Source organism: Xiphias gladius, chromosome 7 (assembly GCF_016859285.1).
Source record: "Xiphias gladius isolate SHS-SW01 ecotype Sanya breed wild chromosome 7, ASM1685928v1, whole genome shotgun sequence".
NCBI lineage: Eukaryota > Metazoa > Chordata > Actinopteri > Istiophoriformes > Xiphiidae > Xiphias > Xiphias gladius.
This window is the reverse complement of record NC_053406.1, coordinates 17019472-17046710: the sequence shown is the minus strand read 5'-3', so window position 1 is coordinate 17046710 and position 27239 is coordinate 17019472. Positions and strand designations below refer to the sequence as shown.

The 27239-nt window shown below is 42.1% G+C and overlaps 1 protein-coding gene across 1 annotated transcript; it reads left to right on the top strand.

Annotated features, from left to right (window-relative positions):
- Nucleotides 1-1172: 1172 nt before the first annotated feature.
- Nucleotides 1173-26520, top strand: ttc9b (tetratricopeptide repeat domain 9B). Its single transcript, XM_040131234.1, has 4 exons — nucleotides 1173-1486; nucleotides 7086-7616; nucleotides 24591-24773; nucleotides 26236-26520. The coding sequence occupies exons 1-4, from the start codon at nucleotides 1396-1398 to the stop codon at nucleotides 26328-26330; spliced, it is 900 nt and encodes a 299-aa protein (XP_039987168.1). The 5' UTR covers nucleotides 1173-1395; the 3' UTR covers nucleotides 26331-26520.
- Nucleotides 26521-27239: the final 719 nt, after the last annotated feature.

The following is a 27239-nucleotide window of genomic DNA, read 5'->3' as shown; positions in this document are numbered from 1 at the left end:
TGAGAGATACTGTAGGTATAAAGATGGTTCTGGTGACTCCCAAACATCAGATTTGACAAGTTTGTGCACTGGTGTGACACTCATCGCCTGATTTTAAAAGTGCAAACGACCAAAGACTTTGTGTTTTGACCCCAGGACTGGAAGGGAGGATGAGCCGATTATCATTCCAGGCTAATATGTCACTCAAGTCCACTCCAGTAAATACCTAGACATGCATACCGATGTCACACTCAATTGGGAACCCCATCTTGAATACTTGCGTGTTTTACATAAATAGTGTTAAGCACAAATTTATGCCAATTCTTGTAACCTTAGGGTGAAACTTTTAATGTCCCAAAAGAGGCAATCTGGTTTACAGACAGCTGTCAATAATATTAAATACAAAAAAAAAAAAAAGAGAAATTATTAAAAGCACAAAAATACTAAAGCACTTCAACTTCACTGTTGACACTATCACCTGTCAACAAAACCCATCTAGAGAAACCAGGGGACACCCTGTCCTATCGACATCTGGTAACCGGCCAAATCACATTTTGTTTCAAAAGCCAATGAATGATGGAATTAAAACACCTCATATACAGTATCTGCTAGTGCCACCTCCTGAGGGTGAAACCTATGTCCCGGTGGAGCAAATGAAGCTCCAGCAAGATGAGCTTTCTGTACAGCTCTGACTCGATGCAACTGGGCAAAGACCCTTTAGATGATGACACAGCACCTTTACAGCACACATTCACCATTTTTCCCAGTAGGCTTTGGGTTTTTGTTTTTTTTTTCAGACTGAGATGACCAAACCAAAAGATCTTAGCGAAGATTATTTCCTTCTTCAGGTATTCAGTGAACAGGCTGTACTAAAAAAAACGAGGCGAGAAAGCACCGTCAGACCCAACTCATGTCCTTCATACTGAAGCTTTTGGCGAAAGTTGAATAACTGAGATCTCTTCCTTGATCCTCTGCCTCGTTCCTCTCTGGGTTCACATCGGCTCTACGACCCTGATCGGTTTTCTGTAAGTCACTGCCACTTTCCCGCGCTGTCATCTCCCTCCATTCACAGTCGCGACGTCGCCGTATCTGACCAATGATCTTTCTGCCCGCACCCGTCGAGCCAATGAGTCACCGGACGCCGCTCTTTAAATATCATGGCGATTCGGCCCCTCGTCCTCTCAGACCTCCTACGGCGAATTCGCGCTAAAGCGTTTAAAGCACTCACCTGTTCAGTTTTTCGGTTTCTGGCGGTGTCTTTGGGGGCATCTAGAGCCGGAGTTCACGCGTTGCCCCCTCGGCAACTCTCCGCTAAGTCAGCCCCAAACACAGATCCAGATCCCGGTCCGGAGTTGAAGATTCTCGCAACCTCAGCCGAAGACCGACACGTCGCCTTCTTCCTCGCCGCGTTTTTCCATGGCTTCCGCGACTCCTGCTCCGTTGCCTGTTCGTCCACCCGACAGGCTGCCAACAACTTCTCCGAGACTGCTCTCTGAAATCCTTCCAGGTAGGCCTACGAGCCAGCGGCCCACCTTCACTCTCCAGCACCTTTTCGGGGATTGAGGTAAACCGGCCTCTGTGTCAAGAAGACCCTTGCCCCTCGCCTGTTTGAAGCTGATCACCTCACAGTGACAGGAGCATTTTCAACTGTCATCATCACTGTATGCAATCATCATCATTGTCTAATTTACTTTTCCCTCATCCCCGTTTGTATTGCATCACTCGGGCCTCCAAAATATTACCAACCAACCAACCAACCAACCAAAAAACTTACCAATTCACCCATTCCAGTTGTATCTGTTTGGCACCAAGTGGGTTTCTAACTTCTACTTTGTAGATTAAAGTCAGCCTCAACTATAGCAGCCCAGCCACTCAGTTTGCTTCCAGCTGGATCTTGTGGAGCACGTCAAACTTACACTGGTCCTCCACTTGCTGCAGCATTTTTTTTTTTTTTTCCTCTCATAGATCCTCCCTATAATGAGTCCAGCAGCTCTCTCTCTCTCTCTCTCTCTCTCTGTCTCTCTGTCTCTCTGTCTCTCTGTCTCAAGTCCACAGCTAGTCACTAGGTATTTGTCTCTCAGATGAGAAAATGCTCGGCCCCGCTACTAGCCTGGAGTCCCTGAATATTACTCTCGACAGTCATAAAATGTAAGTTCGCTTCACTATGTAGCCTATAACAGTAGGCTAGGGGAACACATCACTGTTCAAGGCATCCCAGTTCCTACATCAGTAAGTGAAAGCATCACCATTCAAGGCACTTCAGTACATACATTAAGTGAGTGTATCACCATTCGATGCAATTTAGTATGGACCATATTAAAATCAGAATCATTTTTAATGACCACAAGACCAAGGTTGGGGGAATTTGCTTGCTGGGTAAAGACATTAGAAACAATGACTACTACAGGAGACAATATTCACAGATGACAAATGACAAAACTGACAGAAGACAAAATTCAGATAAAATTTACAGGTTTGGCACAGGAGATTTAAGTGCCTCCTGACAGGATTAGAGGGAAGTGTTTAGACTCCTTATTGCAGTGGGGCAAAAACTGTTTTTATCTGTACAAGCTGCCCAGGGAATGCGTCTCTGTTCAAACAGACTGACATTCTGCTCGGATTCTGAATTCCTTCAGTCTGTTGCTAGTCAGAGCTTTTACTTTGAGTTTATTTAAAAACTAATTATATAAGAAGGTTAATAGGTCGGCAGCCAATTAGCTACGGTTTTTCAGATTATGATTGATTCGGTGGCTTTGCTGCCTTTTAGATATACCGTTTTACATATGCTTCTTCTGCGCTCTTGGAAATTTACGCTGTTGTCCGATGATGTTATGCCTGGGGTTGGTTTTGGCAGCACAGTCACATTTTTTTTTTCATGTTGGAAATACTGGCCTTATTCTGCCTCTTATGGTTTCATTATGCCTCTGTGCCGGCAACAGCCAGGAACTCCTTGAGGGAATTTCCTCAAATTGTGCACAAACGTCCACTTGGACTAAAGGATGAACTGATTGGAATTTGGTGGTCAAAGGTCATGGTCACCGTGACCTCACCCAACCGGTTTTTGTCTATAACTCAAGAATTCATATGCTAATTATGCACTTAATAACTTTTATTAAATTCCTTCAAAGTCTTCACTACATGTACTATGAGTCTGGACAGACATGGATGTAAACTGTAACTTGACTGGTGGACAGAGGCATATAAGAGGCAAGGCGGTTAACCACACATTTCTGGTAGGTGGGTCGGCAGTGGTTTGCCAGCTCACTGCCCCTCCTATTCCTGGCTTCCAGCTCATCTCCCTTTTGTGCCATAGCAATAAGGAGTCTCTTTCAGCTGCCTCTCCCAACCTTTGTACTGCTTTTCTCCTCTTGCCCTCTTGCTTCCAGCCTGGTTAGCAGATCCCACACCGACTGTGCAGCGATTCTCTGGCAGCCCACCTGTACTGGGAAAAACCAAGTCTGCCACCCTTTTACCCTTGCAGTCTTTGACCAGCTGTTCGTATTTGATGGTTTTCTGTTCTACAACCTCCTCACAGCCTTCTTCCCACGGTACAGTCCGCTCCACCAAAATGATTTTCCTTCTTTCTGTTCACCAGGCAACCACCTCTGGCCTCAGGTTAGTGGACAATGCATCATCTGGGAACTGGAGCTTCCTTCCCAGGTCGACTCTCATCTCCCATCCATTTGGTCACTGAAGTAGGGAGGCTTTCGTTGAGTTTTTGGCCAGAGACTTTATTGCAATGATGTAAAACTTAAAGTCCCATATATTTGCAATTAGGTTGCTGGAATCCTGTTTTAGGTTCAAACTTTATAAAACAAAGTAATCTCTGACTCATCACCTCTTTACATTTGATAGTTACGCCATCTTTAAGATATGGTTTAATCAACAGGTGCTTTTAAAAATGTGGTCTAAGCCCTCAATAGTACTCGGGGCATTCCTTCAGGTTAGGTGCTGCACTGCAGAGAATTTCCATGTACATCCCTTCTGCTCAAATTTTTCTCAGGTCTCATGACCCAGGGGGTAGGTCATGCATTGAGCTGGTGGTGGTAACTCATTTACAACCCCTTCACATTACCTTCATTTCTTTAAGCCATGTCTTCCCTCTCTTTCTGCTGGCTATATCATCTCCTCAGGTCTTCTTCGTCTCTAGCCTTCATCCCAGGCTATCATCTGTCTCTCTGCTCTGGTCTCGTCCTGCTTTCTAACATTTGTCAAATACTATTATTGCTCTCTGGCCTCCTGTGGCCTCTAGCCTTCATTGCACGGCAATATCTCTTTTGCTGGCACCGCCTCTATCCTTTATCCCAGCTTAAATCCTATCCCTCTCTGCCCCTTTTGCATCTTACATCCTAATAAATTGATCCCATAACGCTTGAAATGAATCCTTTATTGCTGATTATGATTGTTTGATTTCTGAACCCCTCAAAAGGGTTCCCAAAAAAGCCTGAAGGGTCCCTAGATGATTAAAGGAATAAGAAAGAATTCTATTGTTTTGTAATTGTATGCTTTTCTTTTTTTTTCTTGTGAAATGCTCCATACATGACCGCTTTAGGACTCTAAAATCCTTTTTGAATGAAACAATGCAGGAAGAAAAAATACATTTCTGTTGCTAGAGAATGAAGAAGCCAAGAACATTGAGAACACTACATGGTCTGGGCTTTTTTATTTATTTACACAACTTGACTTAATAATTTGTTTTTGTAGTATGTCTGTGCTGTATATTTATTTACACGGCTTTTAATACCACAATGAAGCCCAAAATAAATGTCCCCACAATAACAAATCTGAATCGAATGCAATTCAATCAGAAAATTTAAGAAACTCCTGCTTTACAACACTTGGCACTATTTAAAACGCAGAACAATTCGTTGGCATCACCACCTCCACATTTACCAAGCGGCTGCCAGTAGCTGGGGTGACTTTATAGCCTACTGGCTTATCACTATCCCTGACAATGGCATATGGAGGGAATGGCGGTAGTGTTTTTGTCAGTGTCTGGCTGTATTCCAACACCTCTATGTACTGTAGCATGACGTTTTATCTGTTTTCCGGTGGAAGACAAAATGACGATTCACTCATGAGGAGTTGATCCACAACAATGAATCCCTGATCAATGAACCAGGGAGGCAAACATAGATGTGACACTACAGATGTTTACAAGATTTTTCATCAATGACCTATAGATCTGGAGGAAATAAGACAACCTTACAAAGATTGTACAATTTTGAAGAGACGACTGTGTCATCTGTGCAGAGACGATGATCGACTGGGTGGCTGCCAGTGGTGGAAACTATATTTACTCAAGTACGGAAGTAAAATAAATTTGAGTATAAATCTTTTTTTTGAAAACTTAACATATGAAGAGTTTATCAAATATGATGCTCAGTTATAAAATAAAGTACCTAACAGTAAACACAAGTAGGGCTGAAACAAATAGTTAATTGATTATAATCCATTTTCTTTCAATTAAATAAACTATATTGATAATTGTTTAAGTCGTTATTCATGTAAAATACCAAACATTTCATGGTTCTAGCTTCTCAGATGTGGGGAATGTGATGAATTATCAAATTCAAAGTAAAGTGGCGCTCTGCTTTTTAATCATTTTGATCATTTTGAATTTATTTTTTAATTTGGAGGTTTACGCTGTTTCTGTTTTTTGGGCAGAACAAACATTGTGAAAGGTGTCACTGTGGGCTCAGGAGCACTGTGATGGGCATTTCTCAGAATTCTTACGAACCAAACAAACAATCAATTAATTGAAAAATAATCAGCAGATTAATCAATGGAGACAATAATCATCAGTTGTAGTCCCACTAATAATAAAAACTAATAAAAATAAGATCCATCTGGACCAACTTCAAGATTAAAATGCTGCTTACATGAGTAATAATAATCTAATGACATAGGCCCCGATACATTGTATGTAGTATATTGTAGTGTAACACTCACAGGGGCTAGTTGTCTGCATTGGGTTTTTACTTTTGATATTTTAAGTACATTTGGCTGATTAAACTTGTACTTTTACGTAAGTAACCTCTTCAGTGCGGGATTTTTTTTTACTTTAACTTTACTTTTCTTAAGCAAAGGACCTAAATTCGTCCTCCACCACTGTGGGCTGCAGATTAACCACACATCACGTCGCAAATGAGTGTAATAGACACTCCGTCCCCTTGAGGTCGCGCTCTCCCTCCTCCTCTTGCCTCTCCTCCTCTGTTCCCTGCATCCTCCTCCTGCTTCTGTCCATCTCCGTGAAAACCTGATCAGCTGAACTCATCGGCGGCTGCCGTTTGGTCATGATTTGACGTTTGTAGAGGAGATATCAGCGGAAGTAAAAGCTGAATTAGCCTGTTTTTGTTTGTTTGTTTGTTTGTTTGTTTTGGGTTTTTTTTTTTTTTTTGTTTTCGGTTTTGGTTTTTTATTGTGAAGAGTGTCCAATTCCAAACAGTGGGAGTGACGTAATCTGAAATCTTTCTATAAGGCTTTTAATGAATCTTTTAAAATATAGTGAATTTAAAGGGACTATCACTGGTGTCAGGGCGTAACCTTTGCTCAATAGTCCAATAACTATGCAAATAAATTGCCACAAAAGTACTATTTTATAATACACACCCTTGTTTAACATGAATCTATCCAAGTGCACCATGTTTTCGACAAATAACCGGTCGTGTCAGGACATTTCTGCACGTTTCTTCGGTTTTTGCCACGTAAAATCTGGACTGCAGCAACGCCTCACGATTTCTCTTTTTTTTTTTTTTCCTCCCACAATGCTTTGCGGTTAGGGTTGTCGTGTGTGTGTGTGCACTGTCTGTGGTGCTGAAGCTGCGCGTGCCTCGGAGACTGCTACCATAGGAAATCCACCCGAGCATCCTTCCACGAGAGGACCAGCGCGAGGGGTCGGTTTTTTTTTTTTTCCACGGTTGGAAAAACTGATGGTTGGGAAATTCAGGAATTTTCTGCCATCTGTTCAGGCCTTATTTATCTCTCTATAACTACGATAAGCCTTTATAGTTCTTTTACATCTCTTCTTAAAGCACAAGCCACGAACCGGAGACGCTCCTGAAGCCGTTTTCTTGTTTTTTTTTTTTTTTTTTTCTCGAGGTTAGTCGTCTCTCCGGTGCCGCCGCCTGCCCAGCCGTCTTCGCCGCTCCATCCCGCATCCTTTATGCACAGCACGCTGCTCCGGTCCTCCCCAACAAAACACACCCTCGTGTCCGAGCACCATGGCCCGCTCCTGCCGCTTCCACTGAGAGACATGGAAGCCAAACAGCACCAGATAAAGAGCCTAAAGAGCTACCCGGAGACCGGCGGCCGGAGCCTGGCGGCAGCCGCCGGGGGAGACGGAGGGGGCGGCGGCGGCGGGTACCGAGCCGGCTCGGCGGAGATGGAGATGGAGGCGAAGATCCAGAAAGCCATCGACTTCAAGGCGGAGGGTCATCGCTGCTACAAGGAGAAAAAATTTCGGGAAGCGATTGGCAAGTACCACCGGGCGCTGCTGCAGCTCAAAGGGGTGCATGTTGTCGACGGGACGACGGGCTCCGAGGTCAACCTGCTGAACCAAGCCGCGGCCAAGCTGACCGAGGAGCAGCGGAGAGCCGTGGAGAGCACCGAGATCGAGTGCTACGACAGCCTGACAGGTGAGCGGCACCGGTACACCCCCGCAAAGCACTCGGACCTCTGCAGCCTTGAAGTACTGCTCACACTATTGTTCGTTCCGGTTCGTCGGCTTTAGACAAGCTGTGGGCTGTAGGTCCCCTATTTTCGCAGGTACTGGATTTCTCTTGCGCAGAGGCAGGTGAAATAACACGGAGGTTAGTCCATAAGAATGAAGGAATCGATCATAGTGTGTCTTTGTCAGCTGAGGAATAGTACGTGGTGCAGATTTAATGGGGAATAAAGGGGGGATGTTTGAACTGTCTGACCGAATTAGTGCGTTATTAAGCCTAGTGAGGCCATTTGCCAGCCGTTACAGAGAAATGTCACAGTTCAATTAACACATCTTATCATTGCCATACCAATTTCTGGCTCATGCACAGCCTTTCAAGTGCTTTGCCACTGGTTTTCAGTGCATTGCTGCCTTTTCCAGTAATTTCATTATTATATCGAGCGAGCATGCAGCCCACTACTGTGTGAATTTGACACAAAGAAAAGAGAGGAGAAAAAAAAATAAAGTTTCAGTGCCAAAAGCCTCATGTAATGGGAAATGTATACATGTTTTCATTATGTATGTCTGAGCCAAGTTCACCATGCTGTTGTGTTGTAATGTCAACAGCTGAAAAGGGTGATGTAAGGCTGTGTGTGCCGGCACCGCTTAGCGGGGACTTGCAGGGACAAGGTTAGAAAAGAGAGACTCGTTACTGTTCCATCACTTTAGTATTTACACCCTCATCTCATGTCAGTGCTCATTTGCTATGACAGACGTATTCAAAGTTCCAACTTTTAATAAGGCTACAGTATATGTGGGGGCTCCAAAAACAGACCTATTAAATTAGAGCTTATTTTTAGTAGCCATTATAGTGTCAGAAAATACTGAAATTGTCCATCACAATTTTTTTTTTAAAGCCCAAGATGAAGTGTTCAGAAGTCTTGTTTTGTCCAACCAACTAAAGACATTAAGTTTAAATTGATATAAAAAAGAAAATCCTCACACTGGAGAAATCGGAAGAAGGACATGGTTGGCATTTTCGCTTGAAAAATGACTCAATCAATCTGAATCGATTTATTAAAATAGTTGCCAATTAATTTTCTACAGATATACTTATCAATTAATCAACTAACAGTTTTCTTTGCACCACTGAAGAGGGACCCTGTGTGAAATTCTAGTTTTAAGACTTGAATTGTTGTAGTTTATATTGTGCTATTATGTTTTAGAAATCATTATTCCCTTAAGCCCAAGTTCTAATATCTTGTTTTGTCTGACCAACAGTCAAAAACACAGAGTTTACTGTCATGAAAACTGGGAAAATAGCAAATAGTCACATTTGAGAAGCTAAAACAAGTGGATTTTTAGCATTTTCCTTTAGGGAAAAAAGGACTTAAATAATTGATCAATAATCAAACATGTTACCAGGTAATTTTCTGTCAATCAAATAATCGATTAATCAACGAATCATTTGTACTCTAGAGTACTGGTTGGTTTCTGGGTGCCAGGGAAAATAATGAAACTGTCTTGTATGTAAGGGGTCACTCGGGGCCCAATAACAAATCCTCCAAGGTCAAGAAAGACCACCTACAGTATGTTTAAGATATCAGGATGCAGGGTTGCTGAAATGAGGCCTGCTGTTTATCTTAGATATTCTTTTCCACGTTTCATTCGCCTCCCTCTTGTAGCGTACGATGTCAGAGCTGGAGGAAAGTCACCTGTCAAACTGACTGGATACCGTTCATCACCATGTGAGGTCAGGCTGGATTAAAGTAATCAGGGAGTAATGCGTTATTAGTTTAGTAGTGTTGATTTAAGCAACAGAGGAGTGTGCTGTAGTAAGAAATGCAAACATTATTATTGTAGTTATTGAGGAAAAATGATAAATAATGTATGGTCTTAGCTCTGCCCTAAAATCTTAATTATGACCACAGTATGTACTCAGCATGCAGCAGATCACAATGAATGTTGGTATCCAGAGGGAGAGGATGATGACAACGATGATGATGATGATGAATAACGCACACTTGCACTAAAGCAGTTATATCCCATCACTTATGAGACATCACTACCTATGTGAACGTTGAGATTTTGGGTCATGAGCGTGGCACGACAGAGGGGGGAAGTGGGGATGTTGTGTCTCGTTGCTGTCCCAGGCGCTGCCAAGTTGGCCTGTCATGATGCATTGAAGGTCGCCTCGTTCTGCGCAGCATTCAGGGCCTGTCTGGAGCCTGTAGGGAGGCCACTGTGGCGTGATGGAAAGATGGGGGAGGGAAGGCGAGTAGCGGTGGAGGGAGAGTGAAATAAGAAAGGGGGGGAAAAAAAAAAAAGGGAATTGGGGAAGGAAAAAGGAGGAGGGAAGCAGTAGATATGGTAGAAATGATAGAGGCAGAGAAAGGAAGTCAGAGTTGTGTAAGAGGAAAAACCTGCATGGAGACGAACGGTAGAGAGCAGTAAAGGAGGAGGGGGGGCAACTAGCACGCGACAGGGGGCCATATTTACCATGGCAACCATGACTGGGCCTTTTCCCTGTTGTAGTATTAATACTGTTCATACCCTCCCCTCACCGCTGCTTCAAACAAGTGTGTGTGTACACACAAAGAAACCTCACTTAAACCTGGCTTTGCAAGCAATGACAATGTTTACAGGGACAACAGTTATGTAAGTGCTTTACTCTGATAAGACCGCACTCTGAGAAAGATGTTTGGTAACACTTCATAATGCAGCCTGTGATTCACAGTTTAATTTCCTTGTGTGAATCAGGTATCACTAAAATACTTACCGGATCCCACTGGTACTTCAATATCACACTCAAACTCCAGGCGTTTATTTATGTCTTCTACTTCACTGTAGGATTTGGAATAAGGACAAGTCAAGAAATGGTCGGTACCTCTGAAAATTTGTTCCTAACAGGCGTATTCATCCAGCACTGCAGCAGCTTATAACAGGTACGCTGGAGTAGAAAACAAACGTACCTTTCCTCAAATGTACAGCTATAGAAGGTTTCAGTTGTCATCCATTACTTTATAACATAATAAAGTAAAGTAAAAATATAAGAGATGAGGGGGGGTATTGCTTTCAGCACTGCTCGTCCTGCCATTTTTCTCCGAACCCATTGATGACATTGCTGATTTTGTTTAAGTGGAGTGTATTGGTGTGCATGTGCATTTGTGTGTTTTATCGTCTTGACTTTGTTGTGACGAGGACAAGCTTTTTCTGTCCCTGTTTGTGCGCCTTGCATTAGTGGAAAGTGAATGAGTGCATTTACTTTAAGTACAGTTTTGAGGTACTTGTGCTGTACTTGAATATTTCCAACAAAAATAAACTTATGAAATGTGATGCATTGCTATGGATTAAACTATAGCGTCAGCAATTAGTCGATTAATTGATTGACAGAAAATTAATCAGCAACCATTTTGAATTGAATAATCGTCATTTTTCAAGCAAAAATGCCAAACATTCCCTTGCTCCATCTTCTCAAATGTGAGAATTTGATGCTTTCCTTTTGTCTTGTATGTAAACTGTGTGTATCTTTGGGTTTTTTACAGTTGGTCAGATAAAACAAGACATTGGAAGAAGCCACCTTGGACTGTGCGAAATTGTAACCGGCATTGTTCGGTATTTTCTGAGATTTCAATGACAAAACAAATAAACAATTAAGAAAATAATCAACAGATTAATCAGCAATAAAAATAATTGTTTGTTGTTGCCTTCGATTTAAATGATGCAGCAACATATGAAATAGTTCTGCCTGACTCCAACTACAACTTCAACCAACTACAACAGTAAAGTGCTACTTAAAAATTAATAATAATCCAATACTATTATATATATACATATAAAGTAAGACTCAAAGTGGCCTTTTCTCTGCATTAAGTGCTAATGAAGTACATTTTTTTGATAATACTAACATACTTTTACATTAACCTCCTCAGTGCAGGAGTTTTACTGGTAATGACGTATTTTTAGAGGCTTTGCTACTTCTGTTTCTTCTTCCACTGGTGTCTTATGTCAGTCACAGCAACTTTTTAAAATGCTGATGAATAAAATGTTTTTTACTGAATGCTGAGTGACTCAGCCACCATTTCAGCACAGTGAGCTACAAAACACAAGATGGGAAGATGTAAGTGGAGAAAAAAATATGAAAGGAGGATCAGAGCAGAGAGAGACTACATTTTTTTTCTTTTTTTTTTTTTTAAAAGGATATAATTCAGGAATGAAAGCGAGGCCAGCAACAGAGAAAATATTAGTTTTTTTTAACATTAAATACAGGAGTTGATGGTTAAAGAAAAGAGAAATGGAGAAATAAGTGTTAGCACCAATCGCCGGATTCTGTCAAAGACGATGGAGGATGAATGTCCTGTTTGCTGGCCTTGTTAAAGAGACACCTTGAGTCTTTATGTCCCTGCAGGGCTATATCTAAATGGGTTACACCACCACCGCCACTGTCTGTGTCTGTCGCAGTTCAAAGGGGTGCAACATGTTGGCCAGAGGCAGACTGCCTGCCAGCCTGTCTCAGCCTTCCATCCACCCATCAATACAAACGCACTGTGAGGCACATACAGAAATAACAGATGTGGCTGCAGTTTGTTTACTGTTTTACCTGATATCGATCCAGAAGAAGCACTTTCGACAGCAGGAGCAGCAGTTTCCTGAAACAGCACATTTAGACAGACTCGTATCAAGTGGTTTAGAAGCTGTAGTAAGTTTTAAGTTCAAATGCACATTAGAAAGTGTAAGGAGAATGAAAAAAGGGAGCAAGATGGTGTGATCCTGTTGTGATAGCGATCAGCCTGACTTTTCATTAACTCCTGCTCGCTCTGAACTCTGCCTGAAATCTCCCTTTGTTCCTCCTGACCGGCTCAATCTGTGAATGAGTCATAAGTCACAGCGTTGGGAGAGACGCAGCAGGAGGGGATGAGTGGAACTGTTTGTTCGTAAGACCATCCACCTTTTTATTCAACTGCTGCCGCTCGCAGTTGCTCCGCTCGCCATGATGATGATCAAGCAATTTCTGCCCACTCATCACATCAAAAAAAAAATGTTAAAGGAATGAAAATAAAAAGACAAACATTTTTTTTTTTAACAGTGAAACAAACATGCATCTGAAACTAAGAAAAATGTGACTTTCAAATATGTCTTTTGTATTTACATGCAGAGGCAGTTATTGTGTTGGATAGTTTTTTTTTAGATGAAACGATTTATTGTTTAATAGAGAAAGTAACCAGCAGATGAATCAATGGTGAAAATAATTATTTGCAGATCTTAGGTCTCTTGGGGAAACAAACTCACCATTTTGCCTGTGAGAACGTGCTAATTTAAATTTCATTTCTGCTAATGTGCCATTGGAAACTGTAGGCGAGACGTGAACATACTGTATCTTTAAAGGTGACACCCTATTGGGCTGGAGGATTTTGTAGCGCAAGGTTCAGGTGAAAGTGGCTGTTCTCCCTGGAGCCTTTACTCAATCTAAACACTGTTCTTGTGAACTGGAGACTAATCTGGACTACCACTATGTTTAGCTGTGATAATGGTCCAAGACTAAGACGTGCTGTATACTGTAGTCATTTTTAACCTGGATTTTCTTTTATTATTTTATTTCATTTCATTTCATTTTATTTTATTTTGCCCACTTGGCTACAGCAGAGCAATCTTTAGACAATATCACCTGTAGAGTTAATATGCTGAACGTGTTGCCAAAAAGTTGCCTATTTACACATCCAGCAGATATCGAGCAACTTTTTCGTTCATTCGGAGTCATGTCTGTGTCCACCTGATGAAATTAAGTCCAATATACACTTTTGTAGCTCTGTTTTTGCTCTCTACCAACTCCTGAAGGAAATATCCAGCTTCTTAGCTGGTCACTAACTTTGTCTATGCTATGAAAGCAGCGAAAGTGATCTTAAGCAGCAAGGTTGCCAGTCAGAAAACCAAAACAATGACCTGAAAAACACTAAATTGCTCCTTTAGAACTGAGGTGAACTGCAGGGTCAGGTGATAATTGACGGTTTTTTACTGTGAACAACCCCTTTTACATTATACCTAGTCATTTGGTCAATTGTTAATACAAAAATATGCATTTTCAGTGTTGTTCTGCATCATTAAAGCTGGTATAACTTTAATGTCTGTTCCTAACCTGATTAGGAAACTATTTCATTTGCCCAAAACGCAGTAACAAAAACATTAAAATCCATTCATGCCTAGAACGACTGGAAAATCACGCCATTTCGTACTGCAACATTATGTATATCCTTTTCTGAATATGTGTGTGTGTGTGTCCCAACGTGTGTCCTGTATTGAGAGCCTCAGTGTCATCACACCAAGGCCATCAATGAACTTTTGCACCATGACATGCAATTATAGGCCTTAAATAAGCCTTTAATGAGCCTGCTGGTGACATCAACATCTGTTACTGCAAGGCCAAAAATAAAAAGCCCTTCCCTCGTTGTAGTACCATCACAAGACATAGTGCTATAGCTCCACTTCCTCAACGGTCTTGAAGATTTACCACATCACAGTCTCTAAGCCCAGTCTTGCTTCAGATGGAGGCTGCTGGGCCTGCATTAGAATAACATCAGCCATGAGTAACACCACAGACGGAGTGATTTCACCAGTCCACTCTAACCCACTGCTAGTGAACAGTCAATGCCTGCTTACAAAGGCAGAAAAGAACAGAAAACTCCTCCCTTTCATCTACTGCCAGCTTTTTCACCAGGGGATGTGGTGGAGTGCATGAAATAGACACAGAAGGAGAGCGTGAGGAGGAAAGAAGATGGGGAGAAGAATGTTAGATAGGGGGGTTATAATACTAGGAGGAAGCAGGGTTGTATAAGCAGTTGGGAGAGGAGGAGGAGTTGACCGGTGCTTTGTAGAGAAGAAATGCACTATGCAGCGTGCTCGTAAGAGGATGGAGGAGAAAGACATGCCATGTGAGGGTGAGAAGGGGGATGGAGGGAGGTATGGTTGGTGTTTTTCCTCCCCTCTGTGCATGTACGTCTGCCATTGGAGGGGTGGCCAGAGCAGAGCCGTGGGAACGTTGTGTGCCAGAGCTGCAGATGGCGTGGCATTGCTGTCAGGGGTACGACTGGCGCTCCCTCTACTGTACCACTCACACTGTACTGTCCTCCCTATACAAACCCTCCGAATTACCTCACAGCTCAGAGAGAGAGAGAGAGAGAGAGAGATTTGGAGGATGGGGGAAGGGGTGAGTCAATAGAAAAGATGCAGAGGCTGAAAGGGGGGAAGGAGAAAAACCGAGGGAGCGGGAGAAACTGGACAGAACTCTTAAATATGAGGGGATTATACGAGGGAGGAGGGAGGGTATGACTGTAAAGGAGAGTGACAAAAGGGATTGAGAGGAGGAAAATGCTTGCCTCTATGACCTCTAAGTAGTGAAGGGAGGGTTTTCAGAGCTGCATTTGTATTACTTTTTTCATTGAGGAGAGGACATCGCTGAGAAATCCAATCCAGAACAAACTGATTTATATCACAGCCCTGACAGGCCCAGATGACTCCTGTCAAAACAGTAAATAAGATTCAGTCATCTGTCAGGGAGAAAAGGAAATGAGGGGAAAGGCAGGGACTCGGGGAGAGGGAGAGGTAGACAGAGAAGAAAAGGAAATGGAAGTAACCAGAAAAAACGTGGGCTAAAGTTTTATTTTTTTTATTGGCATGCCCAGTGTGAACCTACAAAAAACTTAAGAGTGTACAAGCCAACAACACCAACAGAGAATCAAAAAATAAGTTAATAACACAAGACTACAGCATTGCTTTTAGCTAAATGCTAATGTCAGTGTGTTGTAGCATGCTCAAAGTGACAAGGTTAATTAGCAGGTATAATGTTTACCATGTTCACTCTCTTAGTTTATCGTGATAGCATGCTAGCATTTGCTAATTAGTGCTAACCTTAAAGTACACCTGAGGCTGATGGAAATGCTGTTAGTTTTTCAGGTATTTGGTCATAAACCAAAGGACTGAACAACATTTTTTTCTTAAAGATAGTTTAGTTGAGTTGTACAAGTAAGTAAAAAGACATAATACGGGAATAAGGACTTATAAGGAGATCTCATCAAAAAAGAGTACATACAGTACGTCAAATGCTAATTACAAGCATACACTACAGTTGCTATTAGAGATACCAGGATAAATGAGGGCACAAGATACAAAATTCAGATGGTCTGGCTGGAGCCAGGGTCAGGGTTTCAGATGTGCCAAATATAAGTTGATTGTATTACAGTATTCATCACTTTTGAAAAAAAATTCTTAACATTTAATTCTAAGAGTTTACCAGTTCAGAAAAAAAAGAATAAAGCTCTGTGTTTGGCAGAATAACGTTTATCACAATCTGCTGACACCTCAGAGATTTATTATAATGCTTTTTGTACCCATGCGTTTGCGTTATGTTCTGTGTAATTACATTTAAAAAATCAAACACATTGATTTTTGAAATGTAATCTCTTTTGATGTGGACTGACTGTTGTGTGAAATAATGAATAAACTGAAGGTGACTGTCGAAGCTTTTTTCAATTTTTTTTTTTTTTAGTCTGTAGTTGGAAGTCGTTGCATTAGCTGAGAGAAAACAGATGCCCTTTCCTGACACCCTCAGAGAGAGTGAGTGAGAGGAAGATAGAGAAATGCAGAATATTCATCCTCCTGTAAACCATCAGTAATGACAATTTGCTGAAGCTATTTGTGCATATCTAACACCCCGTGCTCCAGTGGACAGAGCAGAGTAAACCAATTAGCTGTTTATATTTATCCATAGAGCTCCATGCTGATAAAAAGCCATGTTGGTCGCTATCTGAGCTTTCCCTACTCCCTACTTCCCTGCCTGCTCTGCCCTGACTCTGAATGCTTCATTACATGCACAGCCGGCGGGTGACATTGAAAACTCGCTCTTGTTACAACCTGTTTGTGACGGCAGTGGAATGTAAAGGTTGTCTTGAGCCTGTTTTGCTGATCCAGCTCTGAGGTGATCCTCAGCCGAGTAGACTTACCAGATTTGATTCCCACTGGTGCTGTTTCATATTTTCACAAACTAAATTACAAAGCGAAGTCTGGGGTTAAAATGTGAAATTTAAAGCTGCTGTAATTCTATATCAACAATGGATTAAGCTGAGGCTTGTTTGTAAAAGGGGTCACTTGGAGTGATGAACCCGCAGAGAATTATCTCTGCAGTTCCCCTCATCTCTATGGCGCCTTAATGCATCCAAATGTGGAGCAAATTTTAAACAAATTTCCAAAAAATTCAGCAAAAGAAAATGCGAATGAATGTATTTCCATCCACTACTGTTTTGTGAATATTAAAGTTGGGCGCCACTAAACCATTGCAGGAGAAGAGGCCGCTACAAGATGATGTAAGTAAAAGAGCACCAGTCAAATCTAAAACAATGGAAAACCATTTGGAATCGTGATGGAAATATTAATTTGGGGGAATGTTACAGTGTCCTAATTGCTTGACACAGATCTGATGTCTTTGCTTGCCGCAATTTTTTGTCTATTCAGTGACAAGTCACCTGTTTTATGTATGTCATGATTTATTCGCTCAGTGTCTTTCCATTGCACTGCTGAAATTGTTTTTATCAATATATCTTTTCAGCCTTAGCCAAGCTTAAAATTTTTTTTTGCAAAATTTTACCTTTTTCCTGAATTTCCAGTATTTCAACTCAGTTTTTTAATGTGCATAGAAACAAGTGGATGGAAATGCACCTTGGTTTAACAGGGGGAAGCTTTATTGTTTTGGTTCAATCCCACCGATCTCATCTGTTGTTTACAGCTGCAGCGGGCAGCTGTTTTCAGATAAAAACCCACTGTGCACTGCCTGCCTAGCACCAAATAACAATTACATATAGAGACTTAGTGGAGCATTTGGCAAATAAAAAAAAAATAAAAAATTGTACTTTGACATTCATCAATTCACCAGAAACACAACTCCAAATGAATACCAACGTTGCTCTGTATCTTCAGGTTGTGTAAATAAAAAACTGTTTGCTAACAAGTTCACCAAATCAACTTAAAAGGTGATGTCATGTCAATGTGTTGATTACACTGTTCCTAAGGGATAAAAAAAAAAACAGTTTAAGGTTATTGATAGGATGTAAAATGTATTTTCATTTTTATGTCTTTTTTGTAGCTGGGTATCAATGATACATATTATTTTGATAAGATCTGGTCCATATTCTCTACTACTGGATTGTCTCTATACCTGGTGTTTTTTACAGCCTTGCCTATGAAAAGTGAGGCTACCAACACGTGGCTGTATCATTTTTATAAAAAAAAAAATGAAAGCTCATGTTTTAGCCATTAATTTACTTCAGGTACTTTGTCTACTACCTTATAGATTAAACCTGACTGAATAAAATTATGAGCCAAACCATTTGGCACTTTTCTCTGTTGACCTTTCCAAACATTCTCTTGTCTATCTTGTTACTGCTTAATGCACAGAACATGTTTCTCAAGGTAACTGTACATAGATTATCCAGACAAATGTGGAAAAATACAAGAAGTGGATCAATATTAGCAAATACAGCCCTAACTTTAATTGACAGTATTTGACTTGAGAGTACGTGGTTAGGTTTTTAGAGTCAGTGTGTTTGACAGCAGCAGAACACAGTATCCAAAGATCTGCAGAGCTAAAGGCACGAGCCTGCCCAGTGTCAACAGTTGACATCACCAATCAGATAATGGCCCAGCTAAGGGCCACAACAAAATTATATCCCTGTCAGGGAGTTCCACTACAGATATAACCTCGATAGAAGTCTTTTTTATGCTTTATTAAACTGCTCTTATCTGCTATTTGAATGTCTGTTTTTGCTCAGGAGAGTAAAATTAATATGGATAGTCCTGGATCCTCATTTGGCCCTCAGACACTTAAGGATATAAAAAAAAAAATTACCAGTTGTAATGCGTTAAATAAAATCCTAACTTCATGAACTGCTCCTCATTTCCTTTAGAGTCCTCAAGAAACCCCACAAAGACCCACCCTGAGTACTACAGGCTTATATTACAGACAAGAGGAAATTGCTCAGCTAAAGTTCTGGAAACAGCAAAGTGCAATGGAGAGCATTAAATGATTTCTTCTCTGGTGAAGTCATAGAGAAGATAGCTTCCTCACTTGTATAAATATTTAAGGAGATGAGCATTAATCCTGAGTCAGCGACTATTTTTGGAGGGCGGAACAATGTAGGAGGGTGGAAATTGCCTCCTTGGCACAGCCAGGACCTTTTGTGATGCATGAGTTGGGGCTTGAGGACAAGGCAGGTGCGTTAAAAGGTGGAAACACTCAGCATGTTGTATGATTGTTTTTTTTTGTTTTAACAGTTTGTTCACAATATAACAGTTCTTTTTATCAAGTGGGAGATATGGGGAATATTAGAGATAACAAATTTGCTGTTTTTTTCCTGATCAGTTGCCCCTAAATATGGTCTGGATGGAAGGATGTGAAAAGGGCATGAGCTAAGCTAATCGGGTGCTGGCTGTAACCTTCCATTGAACAGATTTAAAGGTAAGAGAGTGGCACTGACCTTATCATCCAAATCTTGACGAGAAAGCGAAAAAGCACATTTCCCCAAATGTCAAATCCTTCCTTTAATCCAAGCCATGCAGTATTCAGGGTGTATCAGCACAATTCACTTATGGAGGTACGTGATTGAGTTTTCCTCATCCAAATCAAATCTCTTTACTCACCAATCCTCCAAAATCCACACAAATGTACACTTCTCAACCTTTACCATGCTCACAGCATACACTCTGTCTGTATTCCTCAGTATAGTCATGCTCATCGAAAAATATTCACTGACTCATTTGTAAGGCTGGTCCCGGCACACTACACTTCCACCTATCCCCAGAGGGGCCTGCGGAGGCCTCCGAGACGCACGCAGTCGAAAACGAGCAATAAGAGTGAGTAATTATGAGGGTTTTTTTGACACCATATGGAGCTGCATTAGTCTTCTGCTACTGTGACACAGAATCAAAGGGATCATCTGCGCCATTTGTTTTAAGTAAAATGTTAATTGATGACAAGTTGAGCTTTTATCATCTCTGTGTAATAATAAGTCATAGTACTATGTATATTTCCACAACCTCTACAACAGCTATGAAATGTGGGGTTGAAAGCTTCTCCGGAATCAAGACACAAGAACAAGGGAAACAAAAAGTGCAAGGGAAGAGGAAAAAAGTGGGTTTGCAGTGGAAACAAAGGGGCTGAGAAGGAGGAGGGTAATGCAGGTGGTGGCTGGTGAAGGTAGGTTAATGCTGTGTCGTGTCAGTGCAGACAGGCCCTCGTGATACAGTGAGCTAGCAACTGTAGCCCTGGCCCCCTCAATAACAACAAAAGGCATTCGCAAAAACGCTTTGGGTGGAGCTATTCTTAGTGGGACTGGGGAGGCCGGCTACGCTGTCCCGGAGCTGTGACGTCAGCACGTTGAATCAGATTTTGCTCCAAAATGTATCTGTGAGGCAATTTCACGATGATGACTACACACAGCTGATTTTGTCTCTGTAAATAAGTCTGTTGCAGGAGTTTGACATTTGGAAAGGAGAGACGGTAGATGCGGTGACAGGTGAGAGGAGGGCAGGGCGGTCTTTTCACCAAGGGGAACAGGGACACGATCAGGAAAAAATGGAGGAGGGAAGGACAAGAGTCAAAAAGGGATGCCGTTTGTAGGGATGTGTGAAACAAGGAGATTGTGTCTCTGTGTGAGAGCATCAGTGAGAGTGATTGGTCCCTCCGTCCGCCATTATCTTCCCGCAGAACTAATTACAAGATGATGGACAGCAGACTAATCACCAGGGTCACGAGTGGCTTCAAATTAGCCGGACTGTGGTGTCGCGCCTGGTGTGATGGAGATAGACAGGAGAGGAGGGGACAGAGAGGCGGGGGCGGGGTGCATGGGTCCAGAGGGAAGATGAGGTGATGTAGAGGAAAAAAAAGGACTAAGGGTAAAAAAAAAAAAAAAAAAAGTATCATGGAAGAGCAGAAAAGAGGAAAGTGATAGACGCTTCCAGTGCTCGCTCTGTCTGCTTCTTCCCCATTAATACTTCTGTACCTCTTATACAGAAATTCTGTCATTATTTTCCCTCGACTGTTTCTGGATTTCGTTTTTTTTTTTTTTTTCTCTGTGCTGTCTCAATCTCTATCTTTGTCCTCCCTCGCTCCCTGTCTCTTTTGTCTTACTTCAGCTTCCTGCCTTTTTTTTCCCTCTCTCCCTCTCTTTTATTCTTCACAGGCGTTGGTGCTCTGTCTGCTGAAAGAAAGCGAGTCTCTATGCAGGCTCTGTTTTTTTCAGACATGAGGCTTCAGGCAAACCAGTGGGGTTCCTGAGCATGTGTTAACCACTCCCATTCACCGCACCTCTCATTCGACATTCAAGCAGCGGAAAAACACACACACACATACACAAACACGTGAACACACACTTGCCCACATACACACACTCACGCTTGACAGCTGTCTTTGCACCTGTTGGGTTTTCTCTGGGCTAAGAAATCCAAATACCTTCTCCGACGCATTTTTCTGCTCCAGTTTTTTCCCCCAATTTCCTGCAATTTGTCCACTTCTGCCCCTTCTTAAAAATCTGGCAGTGAGACACAGGTTCCTCAGAAAGAGAAAGGGAAATAAAAACTACACCCATGACACCGACACTAAATGGGCGGACACAAAGCCAGCGTCTCAGCATCACATACAGCCTGGGCTTTTGTTTTTTTGTTTTTTCGTCGTGCCTCTGTCTATCTGTCTCCCTGCCCGGCCTGCTCCGATGATCCCGTCATTATCACACCCTTAATGCATCTCACCACATTCTACATTCCCTCTGGCATGCCATCCATCTGCCTAATGGGCCAGCAGGGTGCGGCCGGCCAGTCATCACTTGTGCGCACTGCTTTTGTGTGCGTATGTATGTGTGTATATTTGAGCAGTCAGGTAGCTTTTCAGCCGTTGTTTGCATCAGACAGTTCACTGGAAATCATCTGTGTGGTTTTGTCATCAACCCTTGTTTACACACGCTTGTTTGTGAGCAGTCACCTGTGTAGCTGTGAATGTCTGTGCCATTGGAGACTGTGTCTCTGTTGTATGCGTTGTATAATGTGTATTGGATAAGTGTGCGGTCGATTGTCCTCTCTCTTACTCTAACTGCCATTAGGCCGTTATGGACTGGGACTGTAACTAAATGAACTGAAAGTTAGGTTCACGTCCACGCCACAGGAGAGGGATGGTGTGTGGAGGGATGAGAGCAGTCATGTTGTAGCTGGATGGTTGTAAAAAGAAAATAGAGGAGTGGAGTCTGCAGAGACTTGCGCAGGCGAGGTAGAGGGCATCTGAGGTGATCCCCACTGATCCGGGCTGAGCAGACTTATGATCACCGAGGAAGAAACGGTCGACCTTGCTGCCATAAAAAGAAAAATAGGTGTGTGTGTGTGTGTGTGTGTGTGTGTGTGTGTGTGTGTGTGTGTGTGTGTGTGTGTGTGTGTGTGTGTGTGTGTGTTGTGTTGATGATAATAAAGTTATATAGTTTATCTACTTTTTATATAGCATCTCTCATACACAAGACGTATCTCAAAATTATGAGGAAACAAATCAAACCGAACAGTTCAAATAAAAACAAAAAAGGAAAAGGGGGAGCTTTAAAAATATTTTTTTAACAATAATTTTGGTCTATTGAAATTAATTTTTCTAGTTATGGGTATCATTCCTATCCGGTAGTCTGTATAAATGGTGGATGTCATTTCCAGACCTCAGCTCACTTGAAAAGTAAGACCTGAGTTGTACCTTTTTTAAATCTGTGTTTTCATCATGATGTAATGCATTTCCAGCGCCCTACCCCATTTCTAATAGCATGTGAAGGAGGAAAGTTCATGTCTACAGCTGTGTCTCGAGGCAGTGACTCAACAAACACACACACAGACACTCACACTCACACGAACACACAAAGACACAAACACACACACACACACACACATTTTTACTTCTATCTTTGTGAGGGCACTCACTGACATAATGCAGTCTCTAGCCCTTAACCCTAACCTAAACCTAATTCTAACCTCAACCCTAAAACCAAGTCTTAACCCTCAGACAGCCCTTTCAAGGTTTCTCAGAAAGTGAGGATTTTCCAAAATGTCCTCGCTCTAATGGTCTAAAACTCAAACCAGTCTTCACAATTTATAGCCATACAAGTACATGCACACGCAATACACACATGTGATAAACACACCTACAATACGCACAATACATTCCATGCATCTTCCAGACACATGCAACTTCAACCACTAAATACCAAAATACAGTGGTTGTTATTGAATTGGTCTTTCCCTGATGTCCACGATGAATTATTTAGTGTTTTGCAATTGTGTTGTTGACGGGCAGTGCGTGCGTGCGTGCGTGCGTGCGTGCGTGCGTGCGTGCGTGCGTGCGTGCGTGCGTGTGTGTGTGTGTGTGTGTGTGTGGCTGACAGAGCTCCATTAGTCCTGCTCAAGTGATGAAATACTTGGTCCTTGACCACTTCTCACTTCATTTGCTTTATGTCCAAGCACTCTTCACACCTTACACACCTTACACACACACACACACACACACAAGAACAGTTTCTAAAAATATTTTTTTGAGGTTCGGGGGGGATGACTGGCAGAGAAGCATTAAATGTTTTGAACACGCTCCCTCTTCTCCTCACCCTATAGTCTCCCATAGGTCTCACCTCTTCTCCTCTACTTCACCCCCAGCCTCTCATACAAACCACTCCTCCCCTCCTCCCTACCTCTCTCCCCTCTCCGTGTCTCACTCCTGACTCACCCTGCCGCCCAGCAAACAGTCACTGACTCATGTTATTCACAGAGCTGTCGGTGTGTCAAGGGCAGACTCAGAGGAGAGAGGGGGGATGGAGGGGGGTGGGAGGGGAGGGGATAAAAGGGAGTCAGATCAGGAAGACAAAGGGTGGGGTGCGAGTGCTGGAGGAGATATGCCAGTGGAAGGGAAATTATTTTTGATATCAGATAGGTTAAGACTCTGTCAGGGAGCGAAGGAGTGATGGGGGGAAAAAAAGGGATGAAGCGGAGCAGGGTGGAAGCAAAACCTCAAGTGGTTGTGATCCCCAGAGGAATAGTGTTTGAGTGATCAGATATCTGAGCCATAAGCAGGCTTTTAAAGCTTTAGTGGACTAAGGTGTGTGTGCGTGTGTGTCTGTGTCTGTGTCTGTGTCTTTACTAATGCAGTTATTCTGACCTTGCAGTAGCTGATCTCAGAGCTGTTGAGAATTGCTTCAGTGAACTTCTGCTGCAAGATACACGTATAGGATTGATGACTACACTGAAATACTTTTTCTTGAGTACCCTATGTTGCATTTTCTGGCAGTTTTTCAAACAGCAAAGTAGGTACAAGTTTGTCTCTCTTGGTCTCTGTACTTTACCACTCACATCTCATCCCAAAGCATGTCTGCAGTATCTGTCGCTCACTTGATCTCGGCATCCTCCTCTCCTGCCCTTCTTTTTCTCCTCTCTCCGGCTGCCCTCAGTACTTACAACACATCTGCTAAGTCAGGGAAATAAGACTTAAGCGTCCATCACAGCATTCAGTCCGTCATTCCCAAGCTGAATTTTTCCCCATTCTTCTATTTTACATGTTGAGCTCCGGAGCAGCATGTAGAGACTTTACTGCTTGTGCGACGGTTTTTTTTGTCTTCTCTACACTGTGAGACATTAATGTTGGCTATTTATAGTCAGCTCACTGCCATCCTGAGGAAGCACTGCGGAGGCTAAATTTTACCATGGCTCTATTAAAAGGCACAGAGTGAGATGTCAGCACAATATCCCCGTCTTTGTTGTTCACTCCTGGGTACTGCTTGTCGTTTAAACGCCACTAAAGTAGACTTGAGTTGTTTCCATGGGCAAAATGAGGCAAACAAGTCTATTTGTTATTTCAATGAATATTTAAGCATTTTCAACGTACGAACCACTAACCGGTTCCCTCTCTCAACTTCTGCAGCGTGCCTGTTGCAGTCCGAGCTGGTAAACTACGAGAGAGTGAAGGAGTACTGTCTGAAGGTGCTTAGCCACCAGAGAGACCACTTCAAGGCCATGTACCGAGCCGGCATCGCCTTCTATCACCTGGGTGACTACGAATGTGCCCTTCGTTACCTGCGTGATGCCAAGAACCGCGAACCCACAGGTGAGAATATTTAAATACAGTCACATAATAAATTACAAAGGTTGATATTAGTATGGCTGCAAGCTGTAGCTAAGCTCTTTAGTTTTAAGACGAACTGGAATTTATAATTTCAAGTAGGCTTCTAAAACACAGGCTTAAGGTTTAGCAAGTAAACACTACAGAATGTCTGTAAGGTATTTGATTAGTGTATTACTTACTGTACAATTGAGGCTTCATTACCTGAGCTAACAGATTGTGAAACAATCTTACATGTTCCATCATATCATATCATATCATATATCATATCATATATCAATAATGTTTTTGAATTGCGCTACTTGAAATTGGTAAAAGTGGAAATCAGTCCACATAAATTCAGATAAATGGCTTTCAAATGAAAACATTTCAGTGCTATAAAAGGTATCTAAATTTGACCATCAAGTATACAGGAGGGAGTACATCTCGCAATCAGGTATTCAGTTGCTTATAATCAAGTCTTTATCTGTGCTATTTGCTTCTTTATTTAGCATTTCTCCTCCAGATTTTTATCGCTGGCAGTGTTGGGAAGGCTTTGTAACACCATTTAGACCTGTTGGGAAATAAAATGTGTAATGAAAAAGTGTAATTCAGTGGTTAACTAAAGAATTTTAGATGCCTTCCTCTTGGTGCAATTTTCTTAGAGTGGTGAGGGCTGCGTTGGTGGTACTCCTGACCTCAGTATTTCTAAAATCCTTGTTACTGGACTATGTGTAATCTTGAAGCCTATTAAACTCTATTTCCTTCATCATAAAACATTTGCTGTCGATTTTCAGAATAACTTGAAGCTCACATTGTTTACATCCATATTTGCTAGCTAGCAGTCTTCGTCTTCCCTGCTTTTGTTGGTGCGTTGCTGCGTTTCATTGGCAGGACAGTGTATCACGTCACCCATGTGCCTGTTTCTGCACCTCGGCTTCTGACCCACTCCACTAGAGTTTCTGTCTGACATGATGAGCCACGAGCACCAAAGTCAAAGAGCTTGGCTGTTTAGATAAACAAAATAGAGCAACTTGGAAGCCCTGTTTTTTATATCAGAGAGTATGTGTGTGCTTGCAGGAAAATTTCCACATGTAGATGTGGTGACTGCGTGGGGCAGTATTCCCAGTTAAAAACATTAAGCATTTAGCCTTTTGCCTTTTACTTTTTTCCCCCCAAAAATGTATTTTTGCTTCGGGTAAATTTTGCAAGGTCACATTCTGTCTCATTGATGTTTTGCCGAGTTCAAGACTTAAAACTCTTTTTATTAAATATTTTCTGAAATGTCAACGACACTTTAGCTTCTGTAAATCTGTGCCACGTTTTAGCTCTGTCATAACCAAAGTCATCTTTGTCCCTTGATTTTCCGGCATGAAAGAAGCTGCATTAACAAATGAGATCACATTGGTCTGAGTATAAATGTGACTCCTCTTTTAATTTCGTTCTTTCTGACTCATACCCATCACAGACACCAATGTGCTGCGGTACATCCAGCTGACAGAGATGAAGATGAGCAAGAGTGGACAGCGGGAGAAAGAGAGCGGCAAAGAGTCCCAGGGCTAATCCTCGACCTTTTCACCCTCCTGACCCTTCAACCTTTGACCCTACGAGCAGTCCCAGATCAACCTTCCCTCTCCCCACCTCCTCTATCGACTCCTGACAGCAGCACAGCCCACAGACCGAAGAGATGGACCCAATCACCTGCCAGCCATGCACAAAAATGGGAGACATATCAGGAGCTGTCTGCAACCCTTCTCCTTTATCCTTCTCTTCCCTCCTTTTCTCCACCCTCATCCCTCAGGTGCTGTGGTTCCTCTCCCTAGACGCAGACAGCCGAGCAAACATAAAAAAATAAAAAAAAAACAAGGAAAATGCTGTATAATACTCATATGAAACAGTCATTGTGGTGAAGAAAAAAGGAGCTTCAGAACATACGCATCAATTAATGGACATTTGCGTGATTTAGTAAACGTTTTAAAATGCATTTAGTTTTTGCTCTCTTGCTCTCTCTCGGCCTTCTCTCTCTGTCTTATTTCGAAATCTTGAGGAGAATATTGGGGTTGGGAAGCTCGGCCACACCGGGAGGAGGGCAGGGGGCGTATGTGTGGAGGCAGTTCGGAGCGTAAGCAGGGGATAGTGAGGGGTATGCGTGACACATATCAAGACCATAGCCCAATTCGATTACACATCCTACCCCGACAGGGCGCACTCAGGCCCTTTACCCAGACATCTTTCATCTAGTAGAGAAAAAGTCTGCCTCTACGCTTCTTCAGCTCTATTGCTCTTCTGTCTCACTTTTCTTTCCTGGATGCCATTTTTTTTTTTTTTTTTTTTTTATTTCTGGACTTTTTTCAAGTCAAGGGCTAATTCAAATAATCCATTACTATGGGGATTTTACTTTGCTTTCGGTGTTCATCATACTCAGTAGTACGTCAGGTGTGCTATTGTGGAAACTAGTGTGTCTTGAATCTG

What these genes read in the sequence shown, in the direction of transcription:
- ttc9b (XM_040131234.1), top strand. Translation starts at nt 1,396, where the DNA reads ATGGCTTCCGCGACTCCTGCTCCGTTGCCTGTTCGTCCACCCGACAGG. An exon ending in GTGCTACGACAGCCTGACAG is followed by an intron (nt 7,617 to 24,590) that starts GTGAGCGGCACC and finishes CAACTTCTGCAG; the next exon opens with CGTGCCTGTTGCAGTCCGAG. An exon ending in CAAGAACCGCGAACCCACAG is followed by an intron (nt 24,774 to 26,235) that starts GTGAGAATATTT and finishes TACCCATCACAG; the next exon opens with ACACCAATGTGCTGCGGTAC.